The sequence below is a fragment of the Pseudovirgaria hyperparasitica genome (genome assembly GCF_010093815.1).
Source record: "Pseudovirgaria hyperparasitica strain CBS 121739 unplaced genomic scaffold EJ05scaffold_5, whole genome shotgun sequence".
Classification (NCBI taxonomy): Eukaryota; Fungi; Ascomycota; class Dothideomycetes; order Acrospermales; family Acrospermaceae; genus Pseudovirgaria; species Pseudovirgaria hyperparasitica.
Window position 1 is genome coordinate 1,606,263 of NW_022985553.1, and position 21,727 is coordinate 1,627,989.

At 49.1% G+C, this 21,727-nt stretch overlaps 8 protein-coding genes across 8 annotated transcripts; 4 read left to right on the top strand and 4 right to left on the bottom strand.

Annotated features, from left to right (window-relative positions):
- Window positions 1-371: 371 nt before the first annotated feature.
- On the bottom strand, window positions 372-1,075 carry EJ05DRAFT_475026 (uncharacterized protein). Its single transcript, XM_033743718.1, has one exon. It carries the CDS (start codon window positions 865-867, stop codon window positions 640-642), a length of 228 nt encoding a protein of 75 aa, XP_033602460.1. The 5' UTR covers window positions 868-1,075; the 3' UTR covers window positions 372-639.
- Window positions 1,076-1,207: 132 nt separating this feature from the next.
- On the top strand, window positions 1,208-4,122 carry EJ05DRAFT_463394 (ATP-dependent RNA helicase-like protein chl1). The gene is made up of 5 exons (XM_033742715.1): window positions 1,208-1,377; window positions 1,478-1,571; window positions 1,617-1,780; window positions 1,830-3,311; window positions 3,369-4,122. The coding sequence occupies exons 1-5, from the start codon at window positions 1,255-1,257 to the stop codon at window positions 4,107-4,109; spliced, it is 2,604 nt and encodes an 867-aa protein (XP_033602461.1). The 5' UTR covers window positions 1,208-1,254; the 3' UTR covers window positions 4,110-4,122.
- A 207-nt stretch (window positions 4,123-4,329) lies between these two features.
- EJ05DRAFT_318937 (uncharacterized protein) lies at window positions 4,330-6,392 on the bottom strand. Its single transcript, XM_033740746.1, has one exon. The coding sequence runs from the start codon at window positions 6,124-6,126 to the stop codon at window positions 4,549-4,551; it is 1,578 nt and encodes a 525-aa protein (XP_033602462.1). The 5' UTR covers window positions 6,127-6,392; the 3' UTR covers window positions 4,330-4,548.
- Window positions 6,393-7,618: 1,226 nt separating this feature from the next.
- Window positions 7,619-10,065, top strand: EJ05DRAFT_475028 (uncharacterized protein). Its single transcript, XM_033743719.1, has 7 exons — window positions 7,619-7,710; window positions 7,787-7,896; window positions 7,953-8,075; window positions 8,132-8,157; window positions 8,206-8,613; window positions 8,660-9,114; window positions 9,162-10,065. The coding sequence occupies exons 2-7, from the start codon at window positions 7,857-7,859 to the stop codon at window positions 9,607-9,609; spliced, it is 1,500 nt and encodes a 499-aa protein (XP_033602463.1). The 5' UTR covers window positions 7,619-7,710; window positions 7,787-7,856; the 3' UTR covers window positions 9,610-10,065.
- A 413-nt stretch (window positions 10,066-10,478) lies between these two features.
- Window positions 10,479-12,170, top strand: EJ05DRAFT_475030 (alpha/beta-hydrolase). Its single transcript, XM_033743720.1, has 3 exons — window positions 10,479-10,828; window positions 10,886-10,960; window positions 11,036-12,170. Exons 1-3 carry the CDS (start codon window positions 10,724-10,726, stop codon window positions 12,140-12,142), a joined length of 1,287 nt encoding a protein of 428 aa, XP_033602464.1. The 5' UTR covers window positions 10,479-10,723; the 3' UTR covers window positions 12,143-12,170.
- Window positions 12,171-12,230: 60 nt separating this feature from the next.
- EJ05DRAFT_499203 (acylphosphatase) lies at window positions 12,231-12,646 on the bottom strand (the record flags this gene model as incomplete). Its single annotated transcript, XM_033746793.1, has 3 exons — window positions 12,231-12,380; window positions 12,471-12,584; window positions 12,635-12,646. 3 exons carry the CDS (start codon window positions 12,644-12,646, stop codon window positions 12,231-12,233), a joined length of 276 nt encoding a protein of 91 aa, XP_033602465.1.
- A 551-nt stretch (window positions 12,647-13,197) lies between these two features.
- EJ05DRAFT_319151 (uncharacterized protein) lies at window positions 13,198-15,458 on the top strand. Its single transcript, XM_033740747.1, has one exon. The coding sequence runs from the start codon at window positions 13,445-13,447 to the stop codon at window positions 15,044-15,046; it is 1,602 nt and encodes a 533-aa protein (XP_033602466.1). The 5' UTR covers window positions 13,198-13,444; the 3' UTR covers window positions 15,047-15,458.
- Window positions 15,459-17,088: 1,630 nt separating this feature from the next.
- EJ05DRAFT_509681 (MFS general substrate transporter) lies at window positions 17,089-21,397 on the bottom strand. The gene is made up of 4 exons (XM_033748115.1): window positions 20,249-21,397; window positions 19,557-20,200; window positions 17,575-17,934; window positions 17,089-17,520 (listed from the first exon to the last, which is right to left on the bottom strand). The coding sequence occupies exons 1-4, from the start codon at window positions 21,137-21,139 to the stop codon at window positions 17,403-17,405; spliced, it is 2,013 nt and encodes a 670-aa protein (XP_033602467.1). The 5' UTR covers window positions 21,140-21,397; the 3' UTR covers window positions 17,089-17,402.
- Between the last annotated feature and the right edge of the window lie 330 nt (window positions 21,398-21,727).

Sequence of the window (21,727 nt, forward strand, 5' to 3'; positions counted from 1 at the left end):
ATATTCAAGGATACCTCTACTATAGCGCGATAGGCCTCCGCCGGATTTCAATTATCCCTGCGACTCATCAATTCGGCTCGAGACGTGATTGGCCGTAGATTGGAAAACATGCAGGAATTTGGCTAAAGTTTCACATAGATGCAGGAGAAGCAGACATGTTCGGTCAAAGAAGATTCTTTGATTCTTCAGGAAAGCTTCGCACAAGAAGATTTGGGGGTTGCAATGATGCCTAAGGCGGCAAATCTTGCACGTGAGTGGCCGGGACATAGAAAGACTTTCTAATCTAACACGCTTGTAATTTGAAACAACAGCGCGCCGTATCTTAAAGCTTCGTGCTGATATCTGCCTACGATATATGTATCGCTTCAGACGGTTCCATGAGCGCAATCAGATGTACACAATTACGCTATCGATATGCCAATCGGAAACAGCGTCGATCATAACGGGTCTGCTTCCTGCATCGACAAAATGCCGCTTCATGTAAAGGCAATGGACACCATGATACCTTAGTCCTAGAACGGCGACAGTGATGCTGTCACGACCCTTTTCTATTTCCTCTTCCCATCTTTACCCCTTGCTGTGTAGAATTCCTCACTGTTGCAGTTCAGCCTACTAAGTCTTAATGAGAATAGTCGTTGCTCACTTCTCCTTGACCGATTTTGCTTTATTTCCCTCCAGTCTGTCAAGTGCCCCTTCGATAAGTCCTATATGCCCTCTCAATGTCCCCTCGAGCTCGTCCATCCGCGCTTCGTGTTCTTCGAGATTATAGATATGATGGCTGCGGAGCATATATGTCGATCCAGAGATTGCGAAGAGGTTCGCGAGGCCGATGAAGAGTATAGGGGAGCGAAGTGCTGATGCAGCCATGTTGTTTATGAATAATTCCTAACAAGTTTTGCGAATGAGACCAATGGGCAAGGCCATGGAGTATAGGTGGTTTTATATATGATATCATGACTTCAATGATGGTGTTAGTGCCTCAGGCGATAAGCCATCCAGCCCAAACACTAATATTCTTGGTCAATCTCGTTGCCCGCATCGAAGCAAACAATATAATCAGGATTGAACACCAGACCTAGATAATGCTACTGGACTGGAGATAGTTACGAATTGGCCTCCCCATATTGTGACATAGATGACTAATACAAGGATCACGGGATCGCGCGTGATATTTACGCGTCTCGTCGCGTCACTTCTGCGGAGTGCAAAGTAGGACGTTGAACTCGAGATTGCATTTATCAGAAGAGTCTGAATATGGCGGCAATCGAGTTTCATCATCCGTATGAGCCGTATGACATTCAGAAGCAATTCATGACCGCACTATATGCTTGCATAGAGGAAGGAAAAGTTGGCATTTTCGAGTCTCCGACAGGTAAGGATATTCGTCATTACTGTCTCACTAATTAACAGTTGCGCCATAGGAACTGTATGTGATGCATTGTCGACATGGATGCGCACAATTTTGATGTTGATTTAGGGCAAGTCTCTCAGTCTTATCTGTGGATCTCTTACATGGCTGAGGGGTGAAAAGAAGAAGACATTCGAGACCGGGGTATCGTCTGTCGAGTTCGGTAAATTTTACAAATATATTGATTTACATGTCTGATTACAAACAGATGAAGATGAGCCAGAATGGGTAAGGGAGCACGCACAGAAGCAAAGACGGACCGAGGCAACCCAACGGCACAAGGAGCTCGAAGAAAAGCTTTCGAGAATTCGCGAGAAGGAAAGATCTATTCGTGAGCAGTATGAGAATGCTGAGCCTTATACCAAACGTCGAGTAGGTCTCCTATCCCCGTTCTTCAAATGACTGCAGCTCATGCATGTAGAAACTTGACCAGGGGGCAAGTGATACATTGGGTGAGGACCAATTTCTCTTACAGGACTACGATAGCGACGAAGACTCCTGGCAAAAACCTAGAGCTGCTGCTACGAATGGAATCAGTGCTGAGAATGCCGCTTTAATGTCAGCCCTAGGCCTAAACTCTGGCATTGAAGACGCAGCTGAAATCGAGGACGAAATGAAGATTTTTTTCTGTTCCAGAACCCATTCCCAACTTACTCAATTTGCAAAAGAGCTAAGTCGCGTTAGTATGCCGCCTGCAATTGCTGTCGCAAAGAACGTAGACGACCCAGCCGAGGATGTATGCGAGAGCTTCAAACACATCACACTCGGATCAAGGAAAAATTTATGTATCAACCCAAAAGTAAATAAGCTTGGGAATGCTACTGCGATCAACGAACGATGCATGGAATTACAGCAGCCGAGCACAGCAGCCACAAGTAAATGTCCTTTCGTCCCAACGAAGGAAACTGAGGCCGTTGTACAAAACTTTCGCGACCATGCTCTTGCCACCATCAGAGACATTGAAGATCTTGGAAATATGGGAAGGAAATTTGGTATCTGTCCATACTACGCGTCAAGATCTGCTGTGAAGCCCAGCGAGATTGTGACATTGCCTTACCCTCTCCTGTTACAGCGCTCCGCGCGCGAAGCCCTTGATCTGTCGCTCAAAGGTCACGTTGTAATCATAGATGAAGCCCATAATCTCATCGACAGCATCACTGGCATTCACAGTGCATCAGTCTCGTTGTCTCAACTCGCCAAAGCACGAGAACAACTCATGGTTTATCTACAGAAGTTCAAGAATCGACTGAAGGGCAAGAATCGTACATATGTTGCGCAAACAGTCAGGCTGCTTGATTCGCTCATAGCGTGTCTGAAGAAATTAGTGGAAACTCCTGGTTCTCATGAAGGAACTGTGGATGTCCAGACCATGATGACTGGGAAAGGCGCTGATCAGATCAATATTTACAAGCTGGACAAATACCTGCAAGAAAGCAAGCTCGCCAGGAAAGTAGATGGTTATATTGCCCATGAAGATACTACAGCAAGACCCATGAAAGGTCCATCGAAACCAGCTGCCGCACAGAGTGCGAAAACGACCCCTGTTCTCATGCAAGTCCAGAGCTTTCTGCTTACCTTGGTGAACCCATCGTCAGAAGGGCAATTCTTCTATTCCAAGGAACAAGACGGCGAGGCGCAGCTCAAGTACCTCCTACTTGATCCGACCCATCACTTTAAGGAAGTCGTAGAAGAGGCTAGATCGGTTATCCTAGTCGGTGGAACGATGTCCCCTATGAGTGATTTTACCCAGCACTTATTCTCATATGTTCCTCCCTCTCGGATCACGACACTCTCCTGTGGACATGTCATTCCTGCCTCGAACCTGCTTGCACTGCCCATAGTTCAGGGATCCTCTGGCGCTTCGTTCGATTTCACGTATGAGAAGCGAAACTCAAGTGGCATGGTTAGTGACTCTCTAACCCCTAAAATTACCTAAGGTCCTCCTGCTAATATCCCATAGATTCAAGACCTAGGTCTCACAATAAAGTCACTCATTGAACATATACCAGACGGTGTAGTAGTCTTCTTCCCAAGCTACACTTATCTCGACAGCTGCGTAACCCAATGGAAAAAGTCTTCCTCACTCGGTTCAAAATCAATATGGGACGCTCTGCAAAGCACGAAACCAATCTATCTCGAATCCCGCAGCCAACACGCAACAGTACTACCTCCAAGCTCTCCGAAATCCAAGACCTCCAAGGCCGCCTCTGCCACAACAGAAACCGTCCTTGCAGCCTACACCTCCAAAATATTCTCCTCGGCCTCCTCCCGTGGCGCGCTTCTCCTTGCCGTCATCGGCGGCTCCCTCAGCGAAGGCATAAACTTCTCCGACCGATTGGGCCGCGGCGTACTCGTTGTCGGACTACCCTTTCCTAATTCCCAGACCGCAGAGTGGAAAGCCAAGCTGGAATATGTGTCGAAGACTGCATCTTCCCGTGGGCAAAGTGGGAAGGATGCTGCGCGAGAGTACTATGAGAATGCATGTATGCGGGCAGTGAACCAGAGCGTTGGGAGAGCGATTAGACATAAAGGCGATTACGCGGCTATCATGATGCTGGATCGCAGGTACGGGACGAAGCGAATCCAGGAGAAACTGCCCGGGTGGATTCGAGGTGGGATCAAGAGCGAGATGAGGGTTGGGGAGGTCTGTGGGGTGTTGGCAAAGTTCTTCGAAGAGAAGGAGTGTGGGCGTGTGAATTAACGTGGCTATCTTGATTCAGGAGGATGCTCGATTCGTCGTTCTCCAATGTATATAGTTTAACTATATTCATCATCCATTCGGACTCATGGGTTGTAATCTCAATAGCTAAGAGGCATGAGTAGCTTTCCAAAGTAAGTCTAGCAGGAATCTTACGTGTAAGACATCAGAAATCACGTAAAAGTGCGAATGGGAGCTTGAAAAGCGGGTCTTCATGGAGTGTAGAACGTCGTTATCACGCCCAGGATCACGAATATTGCACAAACACAGCACGTATAACTCAAATAAACTCCATTCACGTTCGTGCTTTTGATGATATCCACAGCCCACCCGCACTCCCCGTTCCCCTCGGGACCCAATCTTCCCCCCTACCCAACAGCCAGGACACCGAAACACCAAACCAGACACGCCCAGTGCGGCCTAGCCGCGGCACAGAACCGCCTCACACCCACCACCCCTCCTCGGCCGGGATGCCGTCGATGCCCGGAGTCGAGGTCGACGAGTCCTGTCGCTCGTCGACTTCGTCCTCCGAAGCCCCTTCGACATCCCCGAGCCCAGCCGGAACGGCAGCGCTCTCACTGGCCGGGGGCGAACGAGCCTCCTCGGCGGCAACGGCCTGTTCGGCCCACAGCTCATCTGAGTAGTCGGAAAAGCCGACCGGGTCGTTGAAGTCGATGAGTGCAGGCTCATCGGCGGATGCGACATCGTTCGTGAGAACGTAGAGTGTTGTGATGCGCGGAGCGCGAGGATGGTACAGTGTGAGGGACGGAGGCGCAAAGACGACGTTGCCAAAACGCAGGCTAGCTAGACGAGCCCAGTGAGTTGGGCGATTGTGCGGGTAGGAATGCTTGTCGATGAGGAGATCAAGGGTCAGGGGATCAGGGCCGGTCTGGCCGATCCAGTGGAAGGAGAGTTGCATGAGGCGCGACGAGAAGCTTGCGAGCCAGTCGTGCAGCGTTTTGAGTACGACGATCCAGTCTGAGGCATAGGAGCCACCGGAGGAGGAGCGACGCTTGGATATGCCGCCGGTAAGGTACGGGCGTGGGTTAATGAGTTGGACCTCGAGGGTACGTAGTTTGTGCCATAGTTCACCATCAACGATAGCACCGGGGTTCTTCTTCTGGGTTGGTTTCCAGCAGAAGTGCATGATACCGTATGCATGAATTGGTGCGAGGCGGAGGTGTTGAAATCGAGAAAGAGGGGCACGCCTAAGTGCCTCTTGAATCGCAACTAGGGTACTCTCGACATGTCCAAACTTGCCCCAGCCCTTGTCAACAGTTGCGGGGTCGACTGAGATTGTGATTTTTTTGATGGTGGGGATCGCGACAAAGATCATAAACCAGTCGGAATCTGTACCTCCCTCGATGTTGGAGCCTGAAGAGCGGTGGGAGGAGGTATAGGAGGTGCGTGGACGGTGTCCCGAGCTTCCGCCAAGGGAGGTACGGCGTAGTTCTGATTCGAGCTGTTCGAGGGTGTCTGATCGTGCGCGACCTGAGGAAGGCGGAAGCACGGTTGACAGGGTAGTTTCACCAGGGAGTCCCTGGTGAGAAGCACGGGATGCCATGTTCCCTTCGCGTGCGAGAGAACCAGGATCAGAAGCTTGTCTTTCGGGTAAATCGTCTGTAAATAATTGACTTGGAAAGCGAGCTCGCGGGTTGATACGAATCACGAGTTCCTCGCAATATCTCGATATATCGTATAGAGCGTGCATCATTCCGTCTCTGGGAGCATTGCAATGTGCGGAGGTAATGTACAGCTTTCGGAAAAGCCACTGGTAATGTACAGTATCGTCTCCAACCCAGATGGAAGTGAGTTTGGACGCTCCCCTCAAATTGAGCATGTCTGTCTTTGAAAGATATGAGCGGATCAGTTTGGCAGGGCTGTCCGGGCGAAAGAGAGATATGATGCCCATGACAATCGGGCGAGAATGAATCGGTGGGCATGCCAAAAGCCGCTCAAAGCTAGATAGAATTTGCGGAGATCGTGTCATTGCTGCCGTAGACCCAGTTGACGAAGCCATTGCTTATGAGGTCAGGAAGCAAAAGAAGGTGGAAGTTTGTATTGCAGACTAGTGGAAAAGAATGTGCAAGCATCGTGAAAGTTTCGGCCTGGGGCCTGGAGGCTGTGTTTACTCTGGCAGCGCTAGAACGTCCGTGCCCACAAGTGAATCGCACAATAGGAGTCAGACCTTAACTATCCGCAGTTGCTGCATCAGGGCAATGAACGGAACAAGGGACTCCCGGACGCATATCTACGATCCTTGCCGCGGTCGTGTTCGTACTGGCACGATCCAATGCTTGATAAGCCAGTCCTGTCATATTTTCACAGCATTGAGTCTCCATCTCTCGAGTAGCAGTGACCGTATGCAGGATTGCGTGGCTTTTTGTTGAGCATGGCGACATATACCGTTGACGACGCTTATAGCGCTACTCGTGTCAAGATACTGAGGTATGTCTCCCTCACAGCGTGTCATAGGGTGCCGTCAGGAAAAGCAGCCTGAAGCAATGTGATCCAGAGTAAGGCCATGTTTTATACGATATGAAACGAGGAATTAGAGTCTCACATCTCCAGGGAAATGCAGTGCGAGAAAAAGACGCTGCCCATAGCGGGCGGAGAAGTTGGGCAAAAGCTCTGAAAGTTGCGAACTTGAGCAGCGTTTGAGCAGCGTTTGAGCAGAAAAGAGCCATGGGAAGCCATAGCGAGCCTGAGTGGGATGAATGAGCGATGTCACATTGCTGATCAATTGGAGGCATTAGCGGACAGATTGGACGAGGTGGTGCACGCATACTGATCTAGACTTAGATTTCACATATGATGATTCTACTGAGTTTATCAAGTAGAAAACTTGTACACAAAGGGCCAAGTGAAGCTGACATGGGCAATAAGCAGCATCGAATCAACAATGCTAGTGTTTTGGTTGTTAGCAGATGTCTAGGAAACAGAGCAAGAAGACGATACATGAGATCAAAGCACTGATGAGGCTCTTTGCGTTACTGCGTAGTGTATTTGACGATCCTAAGGAAAGAAATATGTATGAAGGAGAGGATGATGTCGAGTTGTAGTTGTGTTGACAGTAGACGTGACGATAGACGTTGACGACCTGAGCTAGGGTGTGATGACGTAAGTAAGTACTAGTCTATACCCAGCTAGCGCGTACCCCTCCACGTCAACCATCAAGGCAGTCAGGCAACAGCCCCGCTGCATTTAATGCCTGAGGCTTGAAGATTTGTATGAGGACGTCACTCGGACGCCGGTCCTCAATTGAAACTTTTGGAAGTTTCTCTATCGATCATGCCTCGACCTCTCCCTTTGATCTCTTGTATATTTTTCGTCTCCCATTATAAACAATTGACCCTCCTGTACTGTTTGACCTCTTCACCAGAGTCTACAATCTGATTGGGTTTACATCTCCACCTTCACGCCCCGCCCGACTCCATCCGATAACAGTCTTCGTTTTTTGTTGACCACTTGCGCCGGTCCAATCACCCCACCGTCATTGCCCGACACGGTTTAAGCCCTTCACTCGCAAGCTCTCGTTCGCTGTCGTCGTCCTCAACATCATCTCCACGAGCTACACGTTCGCCATTTTAGGCGCTTCACTCAGGTTCGTCTTGGCTATGGCTATTCCCAGAGCGCTTCCTCGAGTCTTGTGTGTGTCGTGCCATTGCTAATATCATCAGTCTAGCTCTAGACATCCTGTGACCTATCCAGTCTCTCTCGCGCGCACACTTTTGACGCACTTATAACGTAATGGTCGGCATGGGTCCACGAAAGCCTCCTTCCCGTAGGGGTACGTACTGAATAGGTTCGACTTGATATGGTGGCGTTCATGCTGATAGAGACAAGGGTCCATGGCCGATGTGCCAGAGGATCTCAAGAGTCAAATCAAGAGACTCGAGGAACTCTTTACAGTACCACAGGAAAAGCTTAAAGAGGTTACGGACCATTTCATTTCAGAATTGGCGAAAGGTTCGTCTCAGCTTGTTCAGGATTAGACGATACAAGTACTTACTGTCGAGCATCAGGTCTGTCTGTAGATGGTGGTAGCATCGTACGTTTCGCCGGAACCTAAGGCTCTTCCAACATTAATCGCTTCCAGCCTATGAACGCCACATGGTGCATGAACTACCCCGATGGCCACGAGACCGGTACATTCATTGCCCTGGATATGGGTGGAACCAATCTCCGTGTCTGTGAGATTACTCTACCAGAAGAAAAGGGTGAATTCGACATCATACAATCGAAATACCGCATGCCAGAAGAGCTGAAAACTGGTTCTGCTGAAGAGCTTTGGGAGTACATTGCCGACTGTCTGCAACAATTCGTTGAATACCACCACGAAGGCGAAGAGCTTGACCAGTTACCCCTCGGTTTCACGTTCTCGTATCCAGCAACACAGGAATATATCGACCACGGAGTCCTACAGCGATGGACAAAGGGGTTTGATATCGATGGCGTCGAGGGCAAAGATGTGGTACCGCCATTTGAGGCAGCTCTCAAGGAGAAGGTGAGCTTATGAGCAACGTTCGTGACCTGCGCTGACGGGATGCTAGGGTGTCCCAATCAAATTGACTGCTCTAGTCAACGATACGACTGGAACTCTCATCGCCTCCGCGTACACGGACACGATGATGAAGATTGGCTGTATCTTCGGTACCGGCTGTAATGCGGCTTACATGGAGCATTGTGGAGATATCCCCAAACTTGCTCACCTTAACCTACCTAAAGACGCTCTGATGGCTATCAATTGCGAGTGGGGAGCTTTTGATAATGAGCACAAAGTTCTACCTCGTACTCAATATGATATTGTGATCGATAAGGAGTCACCGAGACCAGGCCAACAAGCATTCGAGAAAATGATCGCCGGTCTATACCTCGGCGAGATTTTCCGTCTCGTGGTCCTTGACCTTCACAAGAGCAATGAGTGTAGTCTTTTCAAGGATCAAGATGTCAGCCAGCTAGAGAAGCCGTACAGCCTCGACGCCGGTTTCCTTGCTGCTATCGAAGAGTAGGTTCTCTTCTTATACCGGACCTTATTATCACTAACATGTATAGGGACCCCTTTGAGAACTTGTCAGAAACTCATGACATGTTTAAGAAGAAGATTAACATTGATGCTACGAGGCCCGAGCTGGAGCTCTGTCGCCGTCTTGCAGAACTCATCGGGACCCGTGCTGCACGTCTTTCAGCCTGTGGTGTAGCCGCTATCGCAAAGAAGAAGAACCTTGGCGAATGCCATGTTGGTGCTGATGGCTCCGTCTTCAATAAGTACCCGCACTTTAAGGCGCGCGGTGCCCAAGCTCTCCGCGAGATTCTCGATTGGCCAGAGAAGACGAAGAGGTCAGAGAAGGACCCGATTGAGATCCTCCCCGCCGAAGATGGTAGTGGTGTAGGTGCGGCTTTGATTGCGGCGCTAACAATGCAGCGCGTACAGAAAGGTGAGAATTGGGGAATCCGGGATCCAAAGGCGATTTTGGAAGCGATGAAAAGCGCCAAGAAATGAGTGAGACCAATTTTTGTACTCAGACATTCCTAGCTATATAACTCCTGTTCACGTCGCAAGCTCATGTCTGGAACATGATTTTCCCATGCCTCTGTTCACTGCCATACTTCTGTCGTTCTGTCTCTCTTGGAACAACATCTGGGTATAGTCTTCAAAGCCAGCCATAGTAATAACATTGACAACCCATACTTGTTTAGAGACATAGAATGAACGAATACATATAAGCTGTGCGATATCTTCCCTATGTCTCTTCGTAATGTCCTCAAAACTTTTGTCGCGTATAGTCAACCGTAGTCATTTCTAAGATGCCAGCGGTTACACTCCACTATACGTCATCGTAAAGCCACTGGCAGCTCAGATTTCTGTACATTGCGCACTGGATGGGGACGTCTAATTGAACAGTAGCGAAAGCGGGAGCTATAGAGCTACGAGTTGGAGCAACGAATGTATGGATGCGAAGAAGGGGAAAGCGAGGGTATCTTGCAGGAACAACAGTGGTGTTTTACGGTAGCTTCTGGCGGTAGGAAATTTGAAGAAATGAATGTTGATGGTGACGGAACAAGCTTTGAAGAAGGATACGCTCCGAGTCATATATTGATGTCGTCTCGATCTTTTTCATGATTTGAGATATATATCGGCCAGTCGTATAACGGTGAAGAATGGACTCGTATTCGTATTCAAAGATTTTTCCGAAAATTAAGAGAATAGAAATAGGAGCGTTAGGTAATATGTAATATAAATGCCGGTCGCGGTCTGTTACGACATTAACTGTGGTTGGTCGATCTCGGAGTACACTCCGACTACGTACCTGATCCAGATCATGTTCTAACACCGTGTGAACAAAACATCATCATCACGCGAAAACGTCTGGAAAGGCTCGTGACTCGGGATGCCGCTCAGACCCCGGAGATCTGTGTCGCGCTGCATCTGCACGACAATGCCGTCCATCGGCTCTCCGCATATCCGGACCTACGAAGAAGACGGAATATAAAGACAACAGCCTGGCGCGCATCTAGTGCTAGAATCTTTTAGCAGGCTCGCGTGATTGACCTGCGTCTTCTCTATTTTCTCATCATTCCTTTCATTGACATACCAGAACACTCGGTACAGTATCATGGCTTCGACGAATCATGTGTTCCATATTCAGGACAACATGAAAACGCCGGCAAAGCATCATGAGAGCTTTCAGATGCTATGGGAGACCAAGTGGAAGAAGCCGGTATATCAATCCATCCATGCCGGTTATCCTTTTCATGTCGGGCTCATTCTGCAATAGGCCGAGATGGGCGTATATCCATTCATGTTCGGTGCCGCGCGGGACTTTGAACCAATCGTGGAAGAGATGACAAAGGTATGCATCCGTATGTCCACTGGATCAAAACAGTGCAAGTCGAATATACATAGTGACACGACTGACTCCATACAGAAAGGCATGAAAGAGCCTTACGACTGGGATGCATATGCGACCGTATTTATCCCGTATGCCGAAGCTCTCACGAAGATTGGCGAGCGGGCTGAAGCCAACAACGAGAAGTCGAAAGCCGCTGAGTTCTACCACCGTGCCTCTGCTATCTACCGCATCGCCCGGTTTCCGGTCATACGCAGCCCGGTTCAGCAGCGCTGCTGGAGCGCCGGCAAAGCCGTCTTTCTACGGGCGCAAGCACTGCTACCGTACCCTGTTACTGAGACGCAAGTTCCGCACACGCATCGCCTTCCACACGAAGGCACACATATTCCGGTGTACACACTCTGCCCTGATGCTCGACCTGCGCCGGTCATGGTGATAGTTACCGGTCTCGACGGCTACCGGACTGAGCTAGCCGTGTGGGCTGAGGGATGGCGTGCATTGGGAGTAGCAACTGTCATTCTTGAGATCCCAGGTACAGGCGACTGTCCAGCGGACGGGAGCGATGTACGGAGCTCCGACCGGCTCTTCAGTAGTCTTTTGGATTGGATCGATCTGCAGGACAGTCTCGATAGCAAGAAGGTGTGTGTATGGGGCTTCAGCACAGGGGGATATCATACAATCAGGCTGGCCCATACACACGCTGCGCGGCTCGCAGGTGTAATCGCGCTTGGTGGGGGCTGTCATTTCATGTTTGAGCGCGCGTGGCTGGATGAAGTCGATCACCTTGAGTACCCGTTCGATCTGGCTGGATCGTTGGCTTGGAAGTTTGGCTATGGCGCAGAAGTGGAGAAGTTTAAGGCTGAGGGAAGCAGATTCTCCCTGCTGAGTGATGGAACGTTGGATGGGCCTGAGTGCGCGAGGCTGTTGTTGGTGAATGGTACTGAAGATGAGATTTTCCCCATTGACGATTACTACCTCGCTTTGATGCACGGTAGGCCAAAGGAGGTGAGGTTTGTAGAGGGGATCAAGCATATGGGCGAGCCCGCAAGCTTCGGCATAATTTTGAAGTGGCTGTATGGAGTTCTGGAGATTAAGGCCAATCCCATGGAGCAATTGAAAAAACTACCTTTCAAGCTCAGGTATCCGACGGGAGAGGAAGCAGAGGTGGGCTCGAACGGTCATTAATAGATAGGTGGCGGAATCTATTGAGTCATTGTTGATGCGTCCCTGCAATGCGATATACCCACCAGGTCTATCTTGTGGGCATAAGCTACTACCTCATCTGGTGGAATTGACTCTCCCCCTCTTTCACCTCTAGATCCGTCTTTTCCACGCCAGATACCCTCGCCGCACTCGGGCCCTTGTTCAGAAACTGTTCGAACTTTTGAAGCGACGAAGAGTCGCCTTGAGCTTCACCGACTACCTGTCATAGCGTAAGCGCTTCGTGCCGATAATGCTCACAAATGATCCGACTAAGGGAAAGAAGGAATGTGGCGGATCTGGTCGGACGCACTGAGCCATCGGAAGCATTCTTGACATAACCAGTCACGCCACACGCATTTGCTGCTTTCACAGTTTCCATGCGGAAGCATACCCCTTGCACGCGGCCTGTAACTTTGTATGAGAACTGGTGCTGTCAGTGGCCGAACTTTGGCAAGAGTAGAAAACACGACATACTCGTTGTGACATATCTGCGATTGTCGTTGAAAGAGGGCGTTGCATTCACAAGAGAGAAGATCTGGCGTGAGATGCGCTAGCTAATATGAGAAGGTTGCTATGATCGATCTGTGATGGTGATGTATGGCATGTCCGGTGCTCAGTGCTTCCGCGATGTGACGGTTATGGAATGACGTCGAGCTTGATCGGCGATTTCGGAACATACAAAACGAAGCGTGGCATTGATGGGATAGGGGAATCGGCGAGTCGATAATCCAATCAAGCGCCGCGGAGAATTATAGTTCGTAAGATAGATAGGAAAGGTATGGGACAACAGAGTGTATATATCATCTATTCGCAAAGCACATATGAATACAGTTTGTTGCGGATAGAGTAATATTCATTGTTTACAGTAATTAATCAATCAAAGTCTCAAGATCCTGGACGCGTTCGGGTGTTGCCGCCTTGACACCCGATCGCCGTTATCAGTAGCGTGAGGCACTAAGGCTGCAAGTAGCAGTGGGTCGTGTTGGCTTACTAGGGTGTTTGGTGTCTTCCTAATGCAGACGCGCGCTGTCGTTGTCCCTCGCCTCAGGGACATCTGCAATTGACACCGCCGTAATCTTGCGTTCCATTCCTTTCCACTCCTTCACCATACCTATTGCACACTCAACGGACTGCACGAGATCTGAACGTCCATAAACACGCTATCACGACCGCAGCAAGCGATTGTCGACTGCACAAGCATTCTCCTGAACGCACTGAGACATATCCTACGCTCCAACGTGGCCCTCCAACAGGATACCTCCTTCGCAGCCGCAATCCCCAAGCATGTCCGACGATAGTACTGTGGTTGCGCCTGAACGTGAACGCTCAGGCTCACCGCAGCCCTGGGTGTCTCCGACTCTTGCAATTTCAGCATGTCCTCAACTCGACCGATCCGTGTCAACTGCCTCCTCGGTCTCCTCCGTTTCCGGCCGCTCCACCAGTTCCCGCCTATCTGGAGAAGGCGTCAAGGGTTCAAGAAGAGGTTATATGAGACCGCAAGCCACTGTCTTCTCAGAATCTGCAAAGAGTAGAGAAAGTGTCATGAGCCTAGGCACGATTGCACATTTACAATACTACTTTGCCAGGACAGGGCTTCTGGATGGGAAGGGTGCACAGCTTGCAAAGGCGCGAAAAGTCAGCGGTACTGAAGGTCCGCGGTCCCCAGATCCCATAAATACCGATCCATACACGGAGTATCTTGCTGGTCCTGCTGGTCAAGATCCGGCATATGTTGGACCAGACACGGTACTCGGTGATACAGCTGGGGAAGATGGGCTCGTAGAATCACCCACCGACCAGTCAGATGCTGGGAGCAACTGGGACGAGCAAGAAACAGTGATGATGCCACCAACAGTCAGTACATACAAGGAACGACCATTGTATGTGCCACCGCCACCCGACATGGGCGTCTTGCGCCGAGAATTAAGAGAGGCATTGGATGCCGCAGAGAAGGTTTTGCAAGAGGTATGCAGTGGAAAAGGAATAGAGAAAGTATCACCAGGAAAGTTATCAGCCGGCGAGACCGTCAAAGATGAAACTCAAGGATTCTATGAGATACAAGGCCTCCATGTCCTCGATGTCATCACACTCGCAATTCGAGCTGCAAAAGTCTACTACACAGCACATGAGCAGCCACAACGACTGTACGCTATCAAATCAGAACGCACAATGCGGAATGAACTCATGCAAGTCATGGACGCCCTCAAGCGTATGGGCATTCGAAATTTTGCTGGCGGCATCAAACTTGGTGAACTCGAAGTCATCACAAATTGGGCTGAGGGCATTGACAAGCTCCTTGCGAAAGAGGAAAAGGCCGAGCAACAGGAACACGAAGAGCGAGAGAGCTGGATATGGCGAGAGGGCGACTGGACTGGCAAGGAGCATGAGCGGGAATGGCTGTTCCTCAAATCCTTCGCCCCAGAGGCAGAACAGTTACCCCGCTGGCCTGAATCTGCCGATGAAAGTGAATTACCAACGTCTTTCCTTTCTTATTTCCAGAATGGTTTACAACTGGTCCTATTGCATAACGCTTTGGTCAAAAAGTCGCGAAGACAATTCGAAATCATCAAGAACTATCATACAGATACGGCCAAGCCATACCGATGCGCGGAGAATTTACGATACTTTATCAAAGCCGCTGAGCTACGGTGGGAGATCAAGTTGGACATTGACGTCGCGGGAGTTGTTCATGGCACAGATGCCACAGCGTGGAGGAAATTCGACGATGCACTTCTACTATGGTGTCGACATGTTCGTGGTGCAATCATCAAAGAATGGAAAGAGCAAAGAAAAGCCAGTATGAATAGAACGCCCACGTTAAAAATCGACGATGAGCAATCCAGAGATGCCACGACGGATGCACCACCAACTCCGATTGCTGCATGAGCAGCAGCTCGGTTCTGTTACGAGATTATGAGATCAAGCGTTCCAGCCAAAATTGCGTAGACGAGGACATTTGCGTTTTTCTTACACTTATTTTGATGACCTGTGGGTCTGCCTGATTCGCTTCATAGTTCGCCCTGTTGCTTTGTCGGCATTGAATTGGCGGACGAGATACCCCATTGGCATTATAGTCGTTCTTCCAGATAATACGCTTTTTAACATACAGCTAACTAAAGTTGTTCTTGTATATAGTCTTTGGGCTTTATCAAACCTTTTCTTTCTCTTCCTGCCCAGAGGAGAACTAACGTCTGTGGATGAGGTTCTGTCTAGATAGCAATGCTAGACTCTTCCATTTTGAATCGTAGTCCGCGGTAATTCAGCAGTGCGTCGAAATTCACCATGTTCCAGTCGTCGTTGTGTTTACACAGACCATGTTCGGTCTCAGATCCACCTATCAGTCTGTAGCATCGTCAACAGTGAGCATGTAAGACACTTGCCGAACCCTCTCTAAGTCCTATTCCCCAGCGATAATGTTCAACACCGGGACAGCAATGTTCAAGTTATTTGGGATTGTCTGCAGACATCGCTGTAGTAATCTGTCAAAGTCACATTATCAATCCCATTTCCCAAGTCCGCAGCCTTAACAATATCAATTTGTACACGGGTTCACAGCAGACTAGAACGTATCGACGAAGCATACTGCGCTACCATACTGGGAATGTATGGAATTGCACCACTATCACGTGTCTATCCAAAACTTTCGTCGTGTACAATGTATTGCACATGATGGATCAGGTAATTAGGAGGAACGCCCCCTGAGAAAATATTTTGGGTATGTTAGGAGGAAGAGAGGCTCTCACAGAGGGGAGGGGTTGAGATTAAGCGCACACACTACTACTTGTCTTTGGCCGTGCCACAGGATATATCGCTGCTGAGGAGGCTTTCTAATAGCGGATGAGAGAACGCCCAGAAGGCGTGGCGACTTTGTAGATTTAGGGGCAGGACAGTTGTGGTAGTCATACACCTAGCCAGTGTAGGTGCTGTAGACGTTCCGCCGGGATTTTGCTTGCAGGTTAGTAATTTCTTGTGAAACACGTTAATATATGGGTATCTGATTGGGCCGTTCAACGTGTCGTCTTCCTACTGTGCCCTAGTATTTAGCAGTCTGTACTGTGTGATGATTGAGACTGTATGGACATAGCTGAATGAAGGTAGCGAGAATATCGATCTTACTCCTAGTCCTTTGGGTGAGAAACTTCTTTAGGTCTGGATTGGCATAATAGTATTCGTTGTTGTGTGACTGGTATAACCTACGAATTGGTACTAATACATCCGAGAGGTCCTTTAGTATAAACCATTAGTTCTTACCTTCTACAGCTAACGTCAGTAATTTTACCGTCGAGGAAGTCTAAGTTCTACCGTGCTGTCCTCTTCTCAACGTATGTAATGATAATTTATCCTAACATTAATGTTTCAGAAGGTCATCAAGTGCTCTGTTACACTTGAACTTGGTATAAAGAGATCTATTTTGAGGAGGACCCGGATGGATAAGCGAAAGATTTGCAGCATCAGGGCAACTCCACACACGAATCAGCAGAACTTTTTGCGACCACTCTTTGGGTTATGCTAGTCTACGCTATCCTCAGTTTACCAAACGTTCTATTCTTGAAGATCAGAACTCAACCTCGGCAGATAGTTATGAACGACTGATTACGAACGTGCCTTATTCTCTACTACCTAAACACTTGAAAGTAACTTGAGCTAACACTCAGAGATCAAGATGACATAAATTGTTCGCTCAGTATAACTGTTGGACAGTACGGCCAAATCAACCTTCATGTTATCTACCGAGGGCTTCAGAATAAGTGCTTGGCTTTGATTAGATAGTGATCTCTATTATATGATCAAGTCATAGTTCTATGTGGAGCTAAGTCTTACATCCACCCTTACTAATTCAACATAGACGTATTGAAGGCCAGTCCAAGACCATGCGAAAGCTAGAATACATGCATTCATCATGATTATTCACTACTCAATGCTCCAGAATTACATCGACTAATTACAAACCCAATGTTGTACTCTCTCAAGTAGCTGAAATCTAATTGTTTCGTGGCAGAAATTTGGAAGAGTGTTTGGCTGTATCATACTTGTTGAATCATAAGCATAACATATGCAATCAATTCAATAGTGATAGATAATAGTAGCTCAGGGGTCAAATGTCGAAAGAAATTGTTGCCGAGGATAAAGTTTCAAATATATTGAGATACTGAGACATATAGAAGAATTCTAGAAAAGGACCGACTTCGCTATGTATGGGGCTCCATTATTGTACAAAATCCTTCCCCGAAACCGTAAGTAATTACGGGTACTTGGTAAGACCAATGCTGAATGAGGGCTGATTGCAGACTGCGTTATTGGGGCCTCCTGGTCCCTTGGTGCAGGTAGGGTCAAACTCGAAGACACCGTGCCTTCCAGAGCTATATATCGTGTCAGCACCGCATACTTACACAGGACGATGGTATGGAACTTACGAAGCAGTCAAGCGGTGGAAGATTTCAATCTCGTAGGGCTTGCTCTCGCCCTTGAGGAGCCTGAACTGCCACTCAGCAAGCGTGCCCTCGGGATGGGCGCAAGGGCTGAAGGCAGGGTTGGCGCTGAGGATGGGGTTCTGCTCGGTACATTGCAAGTTGTCGGCGTTGTTGCCACCGCTGATGGCGAAGTCGAGGACTTGAAGGGTTTCGCCATCGCGGCGGATGGTGAGCTTGTTGACCTGAATTGTCTCATCAACCGGAGGGGTGGCTTGTTTGAAGGCGGATGCTGCATTGGTGAGGCCGGCTGCAGTGTTGACTGCTCCGGAGGGGGTGCATTGTTGACTTGGGGGAGGGCGGATACTGCTCCGGTGAGGAGGGCCGCAGTGGTGAGGAAGTGCATGGTGAATTTATAAGGGAGGTTGTTTGTTGTTAGGTGATTGATGTTTACTGTAGTAGGTTGTAGCTTGTGGATATGGAACAGATATTTGGGCGATGAGAAGCGTGGTACTTATAGAAGAAGCATCTGAGGTTGAGCACCTCTACCGGCATTTATTTCCGACGTCATATTGGCATGAGTACCGTGTTGCCACGTGCAATGAGGCTATGCTACCGTTAATCTGGATGCGACACGGAAGCATCGCATCTCCTGTAGAATAGTAATTAATTAGACTACAGGGGGTGAGACATAGTCACGTGTATGGCGCAGTGACTTCGCTACAAGATACAAGCGCTGTGATTGGTCAAGCCACACCAAGAGTTGGATCATAAATCGCGCCGCACTGCTAATATCTATTCTGAGCTCAGGGTGAGGAATAATAGGAAAAGTAGGAAACACCCAATAGAGACCGAGCGACATCATCGACAAAGTCGCAATGTCGGTAGCGTTGTCTATGCACACCATCTTCGTTTCAGAACTGATCGTATAAACGTCCGAGCATCTCCGCACGAAACGTCCGGGCGGCGTGACCTGTGTGTTGCCAAGGTAGATACTAGAGATTAGAGTGAAGAAATGAGGACGAGGCTAAGAAACCAGCATAATGCCATTGTCTTGGGATCGACGACGGAGATGGCCTCGCCTCGCTCAGTGTAGACCGGATCATCGGCAATTCGATCTATTGACCCAGCGAATCAACAGCCCCACCACTTGTACGGTGTACCCATTGCCATCTATGGCAGTTTGAAGCTGGGGGGCTACAGCTACGGAGGCAGCCTCACCTTGGAAACTTCAACGACAACCACGGTCAGCGTGGCACTCAGATCCGGAGATATGAATGTTTATTGTTCTGCCGCAACCGTCGGTCACTTCAATGCTTGAAAATTGCAAGTGAGCGAGCGACACTCGTCTGCCGAGAATATCTCCAAGATTGCTGAACTATACATTCATGCTGCTGGATATGAGCGGTAGCATCACGGCGACTGCGAAAAGTCGATATACTCCTCATCTGCAATATCGCCATTGCCCTCACCATCATAGAACCACGAATCGTACACTTATGATCGGACATGGCCGCATTAGACAAGAAGACTGCTTTTTCGCGCCCACTACGAGCGGCCATTGTCGGATCAAACAGCAATGTAACTGTTGCATTAGGGTATAGGTATCGCATATGCCATCATATTGAATTTCTGATGGAGGTGTGGATAGGAGACGGCCATGCAGCCCAATTTGACGTACTTGGTGACGTGAGTGGCGTTGTTGAACCGTTGGAGATGCTTCCGAGAGGCCCCTTGTTGCGGGCCGCCGGGGCAAAGTCGCCAGCCGGGCGGCGGTAGCGGTGAGTTAAACGGAGCCCCCGAGGGATAACAGGACACTAGAACGGTAATATGATACTTCCTATTTCGTCGATACGCAGTGCATACCTTGGTGGTATCCTCTGGTTTAGGAAGTCGAAGTATTGGTGATCTGAGATCCAACGCCCTTGACCCTTGACATGTGACGTCCTGACTGTGCTAACATCTAACATCTCTCTTACAATGCATACCGAAACCTTGGCCCGTAGTTTTCCTCTCCAGGAGACAGACCAGGACTTTGTCCGCTGGCGCTCTCTTGCTCCTCTAGCTCCTCCACAGTCCCAAATTTCCGGTCTAGGTTTCTGTTCTCCCACCAAAGTAAGGTCCTCAAACCGAACGCAAGAAGCGTAGTAAAGAACATGAACGCAGCGCACACAAACATACCTTTCACGTAATACGGTTTCTCTGTTGAAGGATACAGTCGGGTTCCCAACAATGGACCACATTGTCCAATCCAGTTCAACAGAATGATTCCAGCACCACGTCTAGTATCAGTTCCTTGATTGTTAAGCACCCATGGTAGGATGTTTGCAATGCAAGGAAAGATACCTGCCGCAGCTAGGAACGACCCAAAATATCGTACCCCAGTTGCCTGCGTCGTGGCGAGGATTACATAGCCAACACCGCCAACGATAGACATGACCATGATGGTGAGACCACGCTGCTTTGTGCGGTCGGCTATAAAGGCAGAAGTGATAGTGACGATCCAGGAGATGAAGAATGGCGGTGCAGTAAGACCTTGTGCCTTGGCCCGAGCGAAGCCCATCTCGTTGATGATAGTCGGAAGGAACACAGGCAGAGAAGAAAAAGAGACGTTGCAGGAGAAGTACATGAGCTAGAGCACGTTAGATGGTCGTCTTCTGCAATGCAAAGTTGCACACACCGCGGTGAACCAGGCTTTGATGTCGAGGAGACCCGCTCCAAGCTCTTTCCAGTTGATTCCGCCCGTTCGCTCCTCACTGCTACTGCCGACCTGCTTCTGTGCACGTAATCTTGCGACCTCTTTCTCCTCGGCATTTAGGAACCGGGCACTGGCTGGGCTGTCCGGTAGAAAGAAAAATGCCACGGCTGCCATCAAAATAGTGGGTAAACCTTCGACTAGGAATAATAGTCTCCATTGTGCAAGACCAGTATCACCAGACGTTATGCCATATGCAAGTGCACCTGCAAACGTGCTTGCAAGGGGCGCAGCGCCCAGAAAAATGGCACACCTGATGCCGATCTCATCTCTCAGGTAGAAGAAGGAGAGCAGGTAAGGTATGCCGGGACCAAAGCCTGCCTCGGCCCATCCAAGGAGAAACCTGAGCGCCATCATACCGCTCCAATTCGTTGTTGCAGATTGTACTGCCGAGAATAGTCCCCAACTGAACACCACAAGGGCCGCCCAGTAGTGCGGTGGAATAACCTTCCACATAATGGCTTGGAATTCGAAGACGATGTACGAAATGTAGAAGATTGTAAGTAACCAATCGTATCTGTCCGAATTGCCAGTGATTCTCAGATCCTCTGTCATACCTGCTATGCGCGCATTGCCAATGTTCGATCGATCAAGGAAGGCGAGGAGGTATAAAGCAGTGACAAGAGGAACGAGGTTGCGGTCCAGCTTGCGCACAACTCTCTTTTGTATAGCAGGGTCGATTATGCTGGCGGGAACACCAACTTGCTGCTCACACTTTTCAGGCTGGTAAGCCTCTCCGTGCTCTTGACCATGGTCATGGTGTTCCTCAGGTTCCCGTTGCGAACCAGACGAGTCAGGTTTCTTAGGCGACGCCATATTCTACAACACTGATATCTCCCACTCGACAACCGAGAAAGAAGGAAGACAAGCGGAGTGACTCGGAAGCACACGGCAGCTCGTACTAATAAAGTCGGCTTAATTATAGCTTGTGCAAGCATCTGCATTAACGGTGCAGATCACGCCATGTGAATTCCCCAGTGCGGACGACGTTATCAGCTCGTATGCCCGTGGCTACCGCCACCGTTGTACCAGATTAAATATCAGCTGTCAATCTATCGTCGCATTTGTAAGACGTTGAGGACGAAAATGTGCAGTGTGCAACTTCATGGCGTCATCCCGAGCTACTCTTCCTTTAGCTTGGGCTTCCGAAAAATGCCTGAGGCAGAAACATCAATATACCTACACACGCGCACCTGTACAACCTTAACGAAGTAAACAATAATAGAAACATCGTGACTTATTTGTAAGTCTATCATCCGACAGTCATAGACGATCGGGCAGGATCCCTCGCAAATTCAATATCACTCTCAGTTCTAACTCAACCATTACAATTTATCCTGGTCGCTACTCTTTTAAACCAGGATCTGGAATCACAGTGAGGTTACTAGTGCCTGAGAGGTATGT